Here is a 13,199-nt window from a genome sequence, read left to right as displayed (position 1 = left end):
CAGTAACAAGCCCTTTATGCCCTGCTCTTTATCAACCATCCACATTCCTAGAGACGCTCTAAGAGTGGAATTCTATAAAAAACAACAATCCCTAGATAAGAGTATTTAAAGACACTGTCATTCATTTGGTGCATTAAGGTCAAGAGAAGTGGTGGGCAGCACAAGATTACTTAATAAAAGATGATGAGCTCTTAGAGAACAATGGGCTGTAATCACTAGATATGGTTAGTGCCTTTTCTGAAGTTTTGGGTCTTGAAGGAAAAAATTGCATTTCTCACTGGGCTTAGAGAAAAACTAGAGTAGAGTTTCAGAGATCATAACAGAATGCTTTGTTGAGCACAGAAAACATATGCTATCAACTTAGTGACAAAGCAGTTGGTCAGCTGCTAAGTCTTCTTTTAAATTAAAAGTCAGTACATTCCACAGTGCAGTCTAATGGCAACAACTTGAAATTGCCTCAAAAGTTGGATGGAATTCTCAGCTTTAAAAGGAAATAGAATATTCTGTTCACACAAAGACAACAGACGTGCACAGTCAGAACCATAAGCATGGGTACAGCTGCACGCTACATGTGTTCAGTGTGTTCTGGAACAGATGACTGATTAAGAGATTTCATAATGTGTCTGAAAAAGGGAAATTAAAAAAGTGTAAAGCATAAGCTTTGACAGTATGAACGGGAGCTGAACTGAATTCTGTGATATTGAAATCTAAAAAAATACGATACTATACACTGAGAAAACATCATCCTCATTTACCAACTTCTGCTTTACTAGCTTCAGGTGTAACAGGTTTCAGAGTTGTTTGAATAGTTACTGTAAGAAAAAAAATAAATCATTTGAGACTGTCAGATTCTATTGTACATCTCACAAATAATTTCTTTATATAGTTGCCATTTTGTATTGCTATGTAGTAAAGAATGGGACAGAATTGCAAATTACACTTTTTTTCAAATGCAAATGGCCTTGGAACTAAGGAAGTCATAATTAGTGACTTTATAGCCAACCTTACAGGTTATGTGGCATCAATTGTGATAGATTAATTTTCATATAAAAGCTTTATATCTGATTCTCCACTACTTTGCACTCTGTGCAGTCTTTTATCCCTGTACAAAGTTCATGTAACATACCAGTATGCGAATTTGTTAGCTTTTTAACCCCCTTTGCACTCATTTTTCACAGGGGAAGAGGGCTACACAAGGTAATTTAGTAGAGAATCAGGCCCTTACTCTGTATTCTACATTTTATTGATTTACATACTACTTTTATTATCAAATCACTTTCACAGCAGAAACAAGGCATGAGTTATCTGTGAGAAATAGCACCTTGCTACTGGAGTCAGGTAACTGGTCACTCTGAGCAAAGGTTTCAAACCTAGGTGCTTAAAATTAACATGCAAATCTATATTGAGACTCCTAAAAAAGAAATGGCCTAATTTTCATAGGTGCTGAACGAATGTAGCTACCATGGATTTCAGTGGTATTTGTCGATGCTTAGCATTTCTTCAAATCAGGACACTTAAATGTAGGTGGTGAAAAATGGATTTAGATGTTAACTTTAGGTATCTACTGTAAGTCAGTTACAATTTTAAGGCATTAGGATTATATATTGTAATACTTTGTTATATCCATCTGTATATAATAGGTCAACAGCTCCTGTACTTAAAATAGTACTGGATGGTCTTGCAAATCTAATAAAGGCATATGAGAAATTTCATCATAATGATCCAGGATTCTAAAGGTGTCATGTGAAATGTTGTAAATAAATATGCTACTTCATACAGCACATACATGTCAACAGTATTATTGTTCCCAAGGTAAGTCATACAGGGTAAATTAAACTAACCACTTGACTAAAAACACAGGGGTGTCTCTTCTCAATTTACCTGTCAAAAGAAAGAAATATAATTACCAGATTTGGTCGGTAGCTTTTCTGGGATACCAGATGGTTTGGATCTTGAAGAAACAAACTGTGTTTCATCAAAAGCTGAAAAGAGAATCTGAATTTAAAATGTTGAGGGACTTCAGAGATGATGGGACAGCATGGCACTGAGCTACAGCCAGGTTGCACATTTCAAGATGATGCTGACACAGGGGAAAGCAAGATGGTGGATGGGCTGAAAGTCAGCTGTGAGATGATTGTGTAACATGAACAATGAGGTTGGTGACCATATGTCCTTTTAGCAGCCAGCCATTAAATCAGTTCAGAAAATGCTTTTCAGGTGATGATTATGAGGAAACAGTTGATACAGAAGGATCAAACAAAAAGTTTTGCATGTGGGATTTTGAAGCCAAAGTGTTTGAGCAAATCTTAAAACTGTCCTTAGCAGATAGAAGATATGCCAAGATGATGGAAAAAATAACTGAATCATATACGATTTACCCGTCACTGTCCCTGGGGTTTCCATGGAAGGAAAAGATGTAGATTTCAGGGCTGGTTTCTTGGTAGCTAAGAGCAAACATGAAAACAATCCTGAGATATTGGGGTAGGCATTCTTTGCACAAGTGGTACCAACTCATAGCTTTAAAACAGAAAAAACAAGTCTGTATTTGGTCTGAGGGTTTTTTGTGTTTGTTTGTTTGTTTTAAATCATTTAAGTTTTTGAGAAGATCTGAATTCCCTTGACATATTGGGGTTTATGAAAAAAATCCAAATATTTGATTTGGGCTCATTTTTACTGAGGATGACATAAATATATGTTAAAACTGGAACTAATAAACTAAACTGTTTTCTGTTTCATACAGTAGTTGTCTGCTTCCACATCTATTTTCAATCAGATTCTAAATGACTCATTTTATCAGCGGATATGATCCCATGTTACCACCCTGATCAGCAGAGAGGGGAATAGTGCTCTTGGACATTATGCAAACAAATACCACATGATTCACAGCTGTTGGCAGCAGGACTTTTATTAATTGTATTTATACACAGTAAGAACCATGTGATATTTCCCAAAAGTATCGCACTAAACTGCAGGTGTATAAAAGAGCTGTCTTTTTTAAGAAGTTAAAATTCAAAGTAAATTGGCCATCCACAAAGTTTCTAAATTTAAAAGATGCCTCTCTGTGGTGTAATCCAAATACAAAAATAAATAAGAAAAAATATTCTGGGGAAAAGTAGGAAAAAATTTAGGTAAAACACAACTAAAGATATATTTACAGAAACTAAATTTTACTCTATTTGCTGATCTTATGAGAGATCTGACACATTCTTGATGCAATTAATATAAAACCCACTTACTAAAATATAACTTTTTTTAAAAAAAAGCAACATTTAAAAAAAGCATTTCAGAAGTTATTCACTCGAAACAATAAGTCAGATACTATGCAGAAAAGCAACATGGTATCATAGGCCTCGTAAGTGTACTGGCCTCTGAGAGTATGGGACTTTCTCCATTTATTTCAGGCAGAATGAAGCCAAAAATAATACACTTTAAGAAGAGATTCACAAGAATCATGCTCAAGGTTTGGAAAATTCGGGCTAAAGGATCTTGGTATTCAAATTCTATAGACTGGAACACAGTGTCAAGAGCTATAACAAAAGCATCCAAGCCCCAATCCTGCAAAGTTATTCCGGTGAAAAGCCCTCAGCAATCACATGGAATGGCACTGACTTCATCTGGTATGTCTACACTCAGGGGTGCTGGAGCAATTTGCATAGTGGGAGTGCTGAGAACCACTGAATGAAGCTGTAAGCCCTGCATATGATGGAAACCAATTCAAGCCCAATTCTAGCACCTATGTTTACACTGTGATGAAAAATCCCATTGTACCAAGTCTCAGAGCCTGGATCAGCTGACTTGGGCTCCCAGGTTAGGGCTGTGGGGATAAGAATTGCCCAGGGCTCCAGTTCCAGCTTGAAAGACTACACTGCAATTTTATCACCCTGCAGCTTGAGCCCAAGTCAGCCCACCTGGGCCAGCCTTAGCCACGGGTCTTTTTTGCTGCGTAGATGTGCCCAATGAGATTCTGACTGTGTGGATCTCCCTCCCAAAACCAGGGCCCAAACCAGAATAATTGAATCACACTTCATGCTATGTGGTCTCATTGGAAGACCTCAAAAGTACAATTTAGAGCTAACCCGAAACAAATTATGTGAATGAAATGCTAGCTTTGCCTGTCTATCACTATTCCATGTTTTACCTTTGTTTATGGAAAGCAGGTGTGGGTTTAGATTATTAGTAGTATTATCCCTAATAATTTTGAGGTCAGTAGCTATATTTCAACAAACCAAGTTCTTAAATATTACTAAATATCCTCTCTCTTTAATACGGACTTTAATGGCTTTTCTAGGCGTACAACTAGTTCATGGGAAGATGGGGTGTAAATCTTCCTCGTGCTAGCCTTGCATGCACTAACTGTTCAGATGGACCCTGAAGTTGCTCACTAAAACTTTCCTATGCACTTTCATCTAGCCCACTTTGAAATGAGAATAGATCGAAGTGCACTAAAGAACTTTTAGGGCATGACAGCAGGGTCCACACATATGGTGCGCAGCACGCCAGTGTGAAGTAGATTTACACCCCAGCTTGCTGTGCACTAATTGCTCATCAAGATGAGCCCTAACTCTATCCTACTGGATCTCTTTCACTACAATAGAAATAGATGGCTATGTTCATTCCATAGGGAAGAGAGCTGCTGGCCTCAAGGCAAATGCTGTGAGAAATTATAATAAATCAGAAACAAATTCTAAAATCCTTATGAAATTTCAACTCAGTCCAAACTCACACTGAAGTCTATAGGAATTTACTTGAGTAAAAATGTCAATATTAGGGACTTCTTTTGCATGAACTGAAAAGTACATGCTCTAAATAAACTGCCACTATCACATGACAGGCTGCAGTAGGATTTAGTGCAAGAATTAATTGAATCAGTACTGTCCCAGGGGAAAGAATACAGCTTACCTCACCCAAGTGTTAACTAAGCCTGATCATACTTAAGCAATAACATTCAAGTTCACAGCATTACTAAAGGTAATTTAGTAGAGAATCAGGCCCTTACTCTGTATTCTACATTTTATTGATTTACATACTACTTTTATTATCAAATCACTTTCACAGCAGAAACAAGGCATGAGTTATCTGTGAGAAATAGCACCTTGCTACTGGAGTCAGGTAACTGGTCACTCTGAGCAAAGGTTTCAAACCTAGGTGCTTAAAATTAACATGCAAATCTATATTGAGACTCCTAAAAAAGAAATGGCCTAATTTTCATAGGTGCTGAACGAATGTAGCTACCATGGATTTCAGTGGTATTTGTCGATGCTTAGCATTTCTTCAAATCAGGACACTTAAATGTAGGTGGTGAAAAATGGATTTAGATGTTAACTTTAGGTATCTACTATAAGTCAGGTACAATTTTAAGGCATTAGGATTATATATTGTAATACTTTGTTATATCCATCTGTATATAATAGGTCAACAGCTCCTGTACTTAAAATAGTACTGGATGGTCTTGCAAATCTAATAAAGGCATATGAGAAATTTCATCATAATGATCCAGGATTCTAAAGGTGTCATGTGAAATGTTGTAAATAAATATGCTACTTCATACAGCACATACATGTCAACAGTATTATTGTTCCCAAGGTAAGTCATACAGGGTAAATTAAACTAACCACTTGACTAAAAACACAGGGGTGTCTCTTCTCAATTTACCTGTCAAAAGAAAGAAATATAATTACCAGATTTGGTCGGTAGCTTTTCTGGGATACCAGATGGTTTGGATCTTGAAGAAACAAACTGTGTTTCATCAAAAGCTGAAAAGAGAATCTGAATTTAAAATGTTGAGGGACTTCAGAGATGATGGGACAGCATGGCACTGAGCTACAGCCAGGTTGCACATTTCAAGATGATGCTGACACAGGGGAAAGCAAGATGGTGGATGGGCTGAAAGTCAGCTGTGAGATGATTGTGTAACATGAACAATGAGGTTGGTGACCATATGTCCTTTTAGCAGCCAGCCATTAAATCAGTTCAGAAAATGCTTTTCAGGTGATGATTATGAGGAAACAGTTGATACAGAAGGATCAAACAAAAAGTTTTGCATGTGGGATTTTGAAGCCAAAGTGTTTGAGCAAATCTTAAAACTGTCCTTAGCAGATAGAAGATATGCCAAGATGATGGAAAAAATAACTGAATCATATACGATTTACCCGTCACTGTCCCTGGGGTTTCCATGGAAGGAAAAGATGTAGATTTCAGGGCTGGTTTCTTGGTAGCTAAGAGCAAACATGAAAACAATCCTGAGATATTGGGGTAGGCATTCTTTGCACAAGTGGTACCAACTCATAGCTTTAAAACAGAAAAAACAAGTCTGTATTTGGTTTGAGGGTTTTTTGTGTTTGTTTGTTTGTTTGTTTTAAATCATTTGAGTTTTTGAGAAGATCTGAATTCCCTTGAAATATTGGGGTTTATGAAAAAAATCCAAATATTTGATTTGGGCTCATTTTTACTGAGGATGACATAAATATATGTTAAAACTGGAACTAATAAACTAAACTGTTTTCTGTTTCATACAGTAGTTGTCTGCTTCCACATCTATTTTCAATCAGATTCTAAATGACTCATTTTATCAGCGGATATGATCCCATGTTACCACCCTGATCAGCAGAGAGGGGAATAGTGCTCTTGGACATTATGCAAACAAATACCACATGATTCACAGCTGTTGGCAGCAGGACTTTTATTAATTGTATTTATACACAGTAAGAACCATGTGATATTTCCCAAAAGTATCGCACTAAACTGCAGGTGTATAAAAGAGCTGTCTTTTTTAAGAAGTTAAAATTCAAAGTAAATTGGCCATCCACAAAGTTTCTAAATTTAAAAGATGCCTCTCTGTGGTGTAATCCAAATACAAAAATAAATAAGAAAAAATATTCTGGGGAAAAGTAGGAAAAAATTTAGGTAAAACACAACTAAAGATATATTTACAGAAACTAAATTTTACTCTATTTGCTGATCTTATGAGAGATCTGACACATTCTTGATGCAATTAATATAAAACCCACTTACTAAAATATAACTTTTTTTAAAAAAAAGCAACATTTAAAAAAAGCATTTCAGAAGTTATTCACTCGAAACAATAAGTCAGATACTATGCAGAAAAGCAACATGGTATCATAGGCCTCGTAAGTGTACTGGCCTCTGAGAGTATGGGACTTTCTCCATTTATTTCAGGCAGAATGAAGCCAAAAATAATACACTTTAAGAAGAGATTCACAAGAATCATGCTCAAGGTTTGGAAAATTCGGGCTAAAGGACCTTGGTATTCAAATTCTATAGACTGGAACACAGTGTCAAGAGCTATAACAAAAGCATCCAAGCCCCAATCCTGCAAAGTTATTCCGGTGAAAAGCCCTCAGCAATCACATGGAATGGCACTGACTTCATCTGGTATGTCTACACTCAGGGGTGCTGGAACAATTTGCATAGTGGGGGTGCTGAGAACCACTGAACGAAGCTGTAAGCCCTGCATATGATGGAAACCAATTCAAGCCCAATTCTAGCACCTATGTTTACACTGTGATGAAAAATCCCATTGTACCAAGTCTCAGAGCCTGGATCAGCTGACTTGGGCTCCCAGGTTCGGGCTGTGGGGATAAGAATTGCCCAGGGCTCCAGTTCCAGCTTGAAAAGCTACACTGCAATTTTATCACCCTGCAGCTTGAGCCCAAGTCAGCCCACCTGGGCCAGCCTTAGCCACGGGTCTTTTTTTGCTGCGTAGATGTGCCCAATGAGATTCTGACTGTGTGGATCTCCCTCCCAAAACCAGGGCCCAAACCAGAATAATAAAATCACACTTCATGCTATGTGGTCTCATTGGAAGACCTCAAAAGTACAATTTAGAGCTAACCCGAAACAAATTATGTGAATGAAATGCTAGCTTTGCCTGTCTATCACTATTCCATGTTTTACCTTTATTTATGGAAAGCAGGTGTGGGATTAGATTATTAGTAGTATTATCCCTAATAATTTTGAGGTCAGTAGCTATATTTCAACAAACCAAGTTCTTAAATATTACTAAATATCCTCTCTCTTTAATACGGACTTTAATGGCTTTTCTAGGCGTACAACTAGTTCATGGGAAGATGGGGTGTAAATCTTCCTCGTGCTAGCCTTGCATGCACTAACTGTTCAGATGGACCCTGAAGTTGCTCACTAAAACTTTCCTAAGCACTTTCATCTAGCCCACTTTGAAATGAGAATAGATCGAAGTGCACTAAAGAACTTTTAGGGCATGACAGCAGGGTCCACACATATGGTGCGCAGCACGCCAGTGTGAAGTAGATTTACACCCCAGCTTGCTGTGCACTAATTGCTCATCAAGATGAGCCCTAACTCTATCCTACTGGATCTCTTTCACTACAATAGAAATAGATGCTTATGTTCATTCCATAGGGAAGAGAGCTGCTGGCCTCAAGGCAAATGCTGTGAGAAATTATAATAAATCAGAAACAAATTCTAAAATCCTTATGAAATTTCAACTCAGTCCAAACTCACACTGAAGTCTATAGGAATTTACTTGAGTAAAAATGTCAATATTAGGGACTTCTTTTGCATGAACTGAAAAGTACATGCTCTAAATAAACTGCCACTATCACATGACAGGCTGCAGTAGGATTTAGTGCAAGAATTAATTGAATCAGTACTGTCCCAGGGGAAAGAATACAGCTTACCTCACCCAAGTGTTAACTAAGCCTGATCATACTTAAGCAATAACATTCAAGTTCACAGCATTACAATGGGGTCTTCTGAGTTCATCTTATCTATAAACTTGCGAGTTAGAATTTAGTTGTGAAATCAGTGAAGAAAAAATATGCTCTGGCACAAATTCGAAATAAAAGATTAAAATAATATAAGTCAAAACACCAATCAATAAATAAATATGTTGTAACTCTTGTTAATAATCATTAGACTTTTTCACTAAAATATTAGTAAGGTTCACTAGCTCACTACTCTAACACCTTAGCATGGGCAAGGGTAGTTTCCACTGGACTCAATGGGAACCACACAAATGCATCTATGGACAAAATTATGCCCTACTGCAATTATGGAAGGGTTGTCAAGTTCTCAAGCACAATGGAAGTGCTATGGCCTAAGGATCAAAAAATCAACTGTCGATTCTGGGTACCCAGCAGGAGACATATTAAAGGGGACTAATTATCAAAGGGTGAGCCCTCAACACTTTATGAAAATCAGGCCCTTTTAAAGTGTCCCAACAGTTGAAGCAACACAAATAACTATTCACATATCAAAATTTAGGCCATAGGTACATCTCTAAGAAGAAGCAGCTAATAACTTCACTAGACAAATCAACTATTTTACAAGTCATTACACAGTCCACAACTTTGCTGTTGGATGGAATGACAGTTCAGCTCTGAGATACAAGCCATTTCTGAAACTGAAGGGGCATTTACAAGGAAAATACTAAGCCCATGGAACAGATCTTTCACAAATATAAGTTTTTATAGCTCTACTAACTTAAATGGAACTGTGACAATTTATACAAGCTGAGGATATTCTCTATATCTTCACAATTATTCTAAAAACATTTGTAAGTAAATCATTTTGAGCATCATGTCACTAAAATCAAAACAAGACTTATGTGGAGTCAAAGTTTTGCAGTAGAAAAATTTCATGGCTGCAGCATTATAAATCATACAACCACATAATTGTATCTGAGATATTAAAACCACAAAACCCAACTGGGCATAACACCAACAAATCTGACTCAAATAATATTTGTTTCGAAGCTCTCAACTTTAGAAATAAGCAATTACCAGGTTTTGTCTGTAGTATTTTTGGCATATCAGATATTTTGGATCCAGAAGGAATCAGCTGCATTTCATTAGAAGCTATGATAAAAGAAATAACCAGGTCTTTATTTGCTATGGGTCATTGGGAAAACATGGCACAGAATTATTCCAGCTCACAGAAAGTGCATGCCTGAAGCCAGCAATATAAGAATAGGCTGACCACTGAGATACAGTTTCATAAATAATGGAAAGAAACATTGTGGAAAGACAGAAAGGAGACTGAAACATGAATATCCTCAGCTCTGTCCTGAACCATCATATGAAGAAACACCTGTCTAAGAAAGACAGAAATAAATATCCAACAATGAGGGTTTATCTGCTTTGTGGTTAAGCAAAGACAACCATGATTTAGTTCTCATAAAAGCATCCTCTAAAGCAGTGCAGCCAAACAAAGTTAACCTTGCCAAAGAAATTGCAAAGGAAAAAATGGGATTAAAATAAGCTGCAAACAAAACAAAACAAAAAATCACCATTACATAATGTTCCCCTGGGCTTCTGAAGTGCGGGAGGTGTTTTAGTGTTAGGAAATTCTGGAAGCCTGTTTGGAACCGCAAGGAGGGGGGGGGGGGGAAAGAAAGTACAAAATTGATGTGAGTCAGTAGAAATCTGAAGAAAAAAAAGTGTTTGTTAACACTTGCAGTTCTCTTTGTATAGTGTAACAGAGACAGAAACAAAAAGACCCTTGTCCCTACATTCCAGTGCTGGTGAATTCAATACAACCTTTTCTTTTATTACTCACCTGTATACCTCCTAAATACACAGTTGCATATATCATTCCATGACTACTCATGTCTGCACCCCTCTCTGGAAAATGAGGCCAAATTTTCAAAAACTATCTCTGGACTTTTGTTCACAATTTTGCATAGATTTGGTACAATACAGATAGTGAATTTAACATTTTGACATTTCTTAACGCAGAATTGTGACTGCAAGAAGATTGTGGATGCTGCTGCTAACAACAAAACAAAAATTAGAGCAATTGTTAATGGAGAAAACACACTTTGCAATACAAAATTTGTGACCATGATTTTGTATAGGACACTTTTTTTCTCCAGGAAAAACAAAGACTTCATGCCACGTTAAACCATAGTGAGTCATGATAGTCCTACAAATGACATTTGAATTTTAAATGACAATTTGATGCCATCAGACAATCTTCCTTGAGTTTTTGATGTTTTGAGTATTTATACATTTAAATAATCTGTTTTGTAATATAACAACCTGTGTAACCTGTCACAACAGGAGACTAAAGAACATTTCTAATTTCACCTATGTAGATTTGCATTGCTTCTACCTTGAAAAGCTGATAATCTACAAGTGTTTTTGTGATTTTTTTTTCCAACGCTAAAAGTGAGGGCCATTAAAAATGGAGCACATGCCATTCTGGAGAGATGTCAGTAGCATAGCATCTCTTATTCTAAATATAGGGAGATACTCCTGTTACTGAAGGAATCCAGTGAGGTGAATTTATTATTTTAATGGCACCCACTGTGCATAATAATGTTACAGTACCTGTGGTTTACAGTGAAAATCTGTTTCCATGTTGTAAGTAATGTATTACCAAGGAGGATTTCCTTGAAGAAGGATCTTGAGAGAAAACCAAGGAGCTGGATGTTTCTCTTGTATCTCTACAGCAATATTACTAGTGCTACACCTGGTTACAGACATCAAGAGACATGCAGACAACCCAGAATTCAGTAAAGGGCAGGACAGAATATTACTTTGAATACGAGAATACCTGTTATGCCTATCAAGAAAACTTTACCAGAGACTATCATCTCACACCACCAGCCATAGCACAGCTAGGCCTAGACAGCCTTCTGTACTACATTTTATCTGAGATATATACATTAGTAGCTATAAATGTAAAGTAACCCAGTAAAATTTAATTAAGATTTTCTTTGGAACAGCTCGCTTCTAAAGTGTTGTAGTAAAAGGTAGGAGAATTCTGGAGTGGAAAAAAGAAGCAAACACTATACATAGAAGCTAAGTAGTTGTTAAATTAGTTACCCAGTATGTTTTGAGTTTTTGCCGGGTCAGGTTTAGGAATTGATTTTGTTTCTTCAAGTCCACTGTCAGTTTCACTGTGAGCTGGAAAAAAGAATCTAGACTTAATTTTGAATCAAGAACATAACAGCTGCCATATTGGGTCAGACCAATGATCCATCTAGCCTAATTTCCTGTCTTCCAATGCCAGGTGCTTCAGAGGGAATGAACAAAACAGGCAATCATCTAGTGATCCAACCCCTTTTGTCTACTCCCAGATCCTGGCAAGCACAGGCTAGGGACACTCAGTGCAGGGTGTTGCATCCCTGCCCATCCTGGCTAGTAGCCATTGATGGACCTATCCTCCATGAACTTATCTAGCTCTTTTTTGAACCCTGTTATAGTCTTGGCCTTCACAACATCCTCTGGCAAAGAGTTCCACATGTTGACCGTGTGTTGTGTGAAGAAGAACTTGTTTTGTTTGTTTTAAACCTGCTGCCTATTAATTTCATTGGGTGACCCCTACTTCTTGTGTTATGTGAAGGAGTAAATAAAGTTTCCTTATTCATTTTCTTCATACCAGTCAAGATTTTATTGACCTCTATCATATCTTCCCCCCACCCCCAGTCATCTCTTTTTCAAGCTGAAAAGTCCCAAGACTTTAGAAGTCTTTTTAATCTCTCCTCATATGGAAGCTGCTCCATATCCCTAGTAGTTTTAATTGCCCTTCTCTGTACCTTTTCCAATTCCAATATATCTTTTTTGCAATAGGGTGTCCAGATCAGCACACAGTATTCAAGATGTAGGTGTATCATGGATTTATACAGCAGCATTATGATATTTTCTGTCTTGTTACTATCCCTTTCCTAATGGTTCCTGACATTCTGTTAGCTTTTTTGACTGTCACTGCACATTGAGCAGATGTTTTCAGAGAACTATCCACAATAACTCCAAGATCTCTTTCTTGAGTGGCAACAACTAATTTAGACCCCATCATTTTGTATGTATAGTTGGGATTATGTTTGCCAGTGTGTATTACTTTACATATATCAACATTGAATTTCATTTGCCTTTTTGTTGTCCAATCACCCAGTTTTGTGAGGTCCTTTTGTAACTCTTCACGGTGTGCTTTGAACTTAACTATCTTGAATAATTCAGAGCATCATCTGAAAATTTTGCCATCTCACTGTTTACCCCTTTTCCAGATCACTTATGACTATGTTGAACAGTACTGGTCCCAGTACACACCTCTGGGGGAACATCACTATTTACCTTTCTCCATTCTGAAAACTAACCATTTACTCCTACCCCTTGTTTCCTATTTTTTAACCATATACTGATCCACAAGAGGACCTTCCCACTTATCCCACGACTGCTTACTTCTTGTAAGATTGTAAG

General features: G+C 37.1%; 1 protein-coding gene across 32 annotated transcripts in view; it reads right to left on the bottom strand.

Annotated features, from left to right (window-relative positions):
* Positions 1–13,199, bottom strand: part of LOC120403210 (ABI family member 3 binding protein) — a 315,866-nt gene that overhangs the window by 118,263 nt on the left and 184,404 nt on the right. For 23 of the 32 annotated variants that reach the window (XM_039534071.1, XM_039534129.1, XM_039534193.1 and 20 more), the window contains exons 13-19: positions 11,826–11,906; positions 9,780–9,854; positions 6,150–6,215; positions 5,679–5,753; positions 2,379–2,444; positions 1,908–1,982; positions 756–812 (exon numbers count right to left, since the gene is read on the bottom strand). In XM_039534071.1, the coding sequence (XP_039390005.1) occupies positions 756–812; positions 1,908–1,982; positions 2,379–2,444; positions 5,679–5,753; positions 6,150–6,215; positions 9,780–9,854; positions 11,826–11,906 (495 nt within the window). The remainder of the gene's footprint in view (positions 1–755; positions 813–1,907; positions 1,983–2,378; positions 2,445–5,678; positions 5,754–6,149; positions 6,216–9,779; positions 9,855–11,825; positions 11,907–13,199) is intronic. The other 9 variants (XM_039534284.1, XM_039534293.1, XM_039534309.1 and 6 more) reach the window with 6 other exon arrangements.

This window comes from Mauremys reevesii, linkage group 1, assembly GCF_016161935.1.
Source record: "Mauremys reevesii isolate NIE-2019 linkage group 1, ASM1616193v1, whole genome shotgun sequence".
Taxonomy (NCBI): Eukaryota; Metazoa; Chordata; order Testudines; family Geoemydidae; genus Mauremys; species Mauremys reevesii.
Note: the sequence above shows the minus strand (reverse complement) of the source record. Positions and strands in the feature narration are given on the sequence as shown.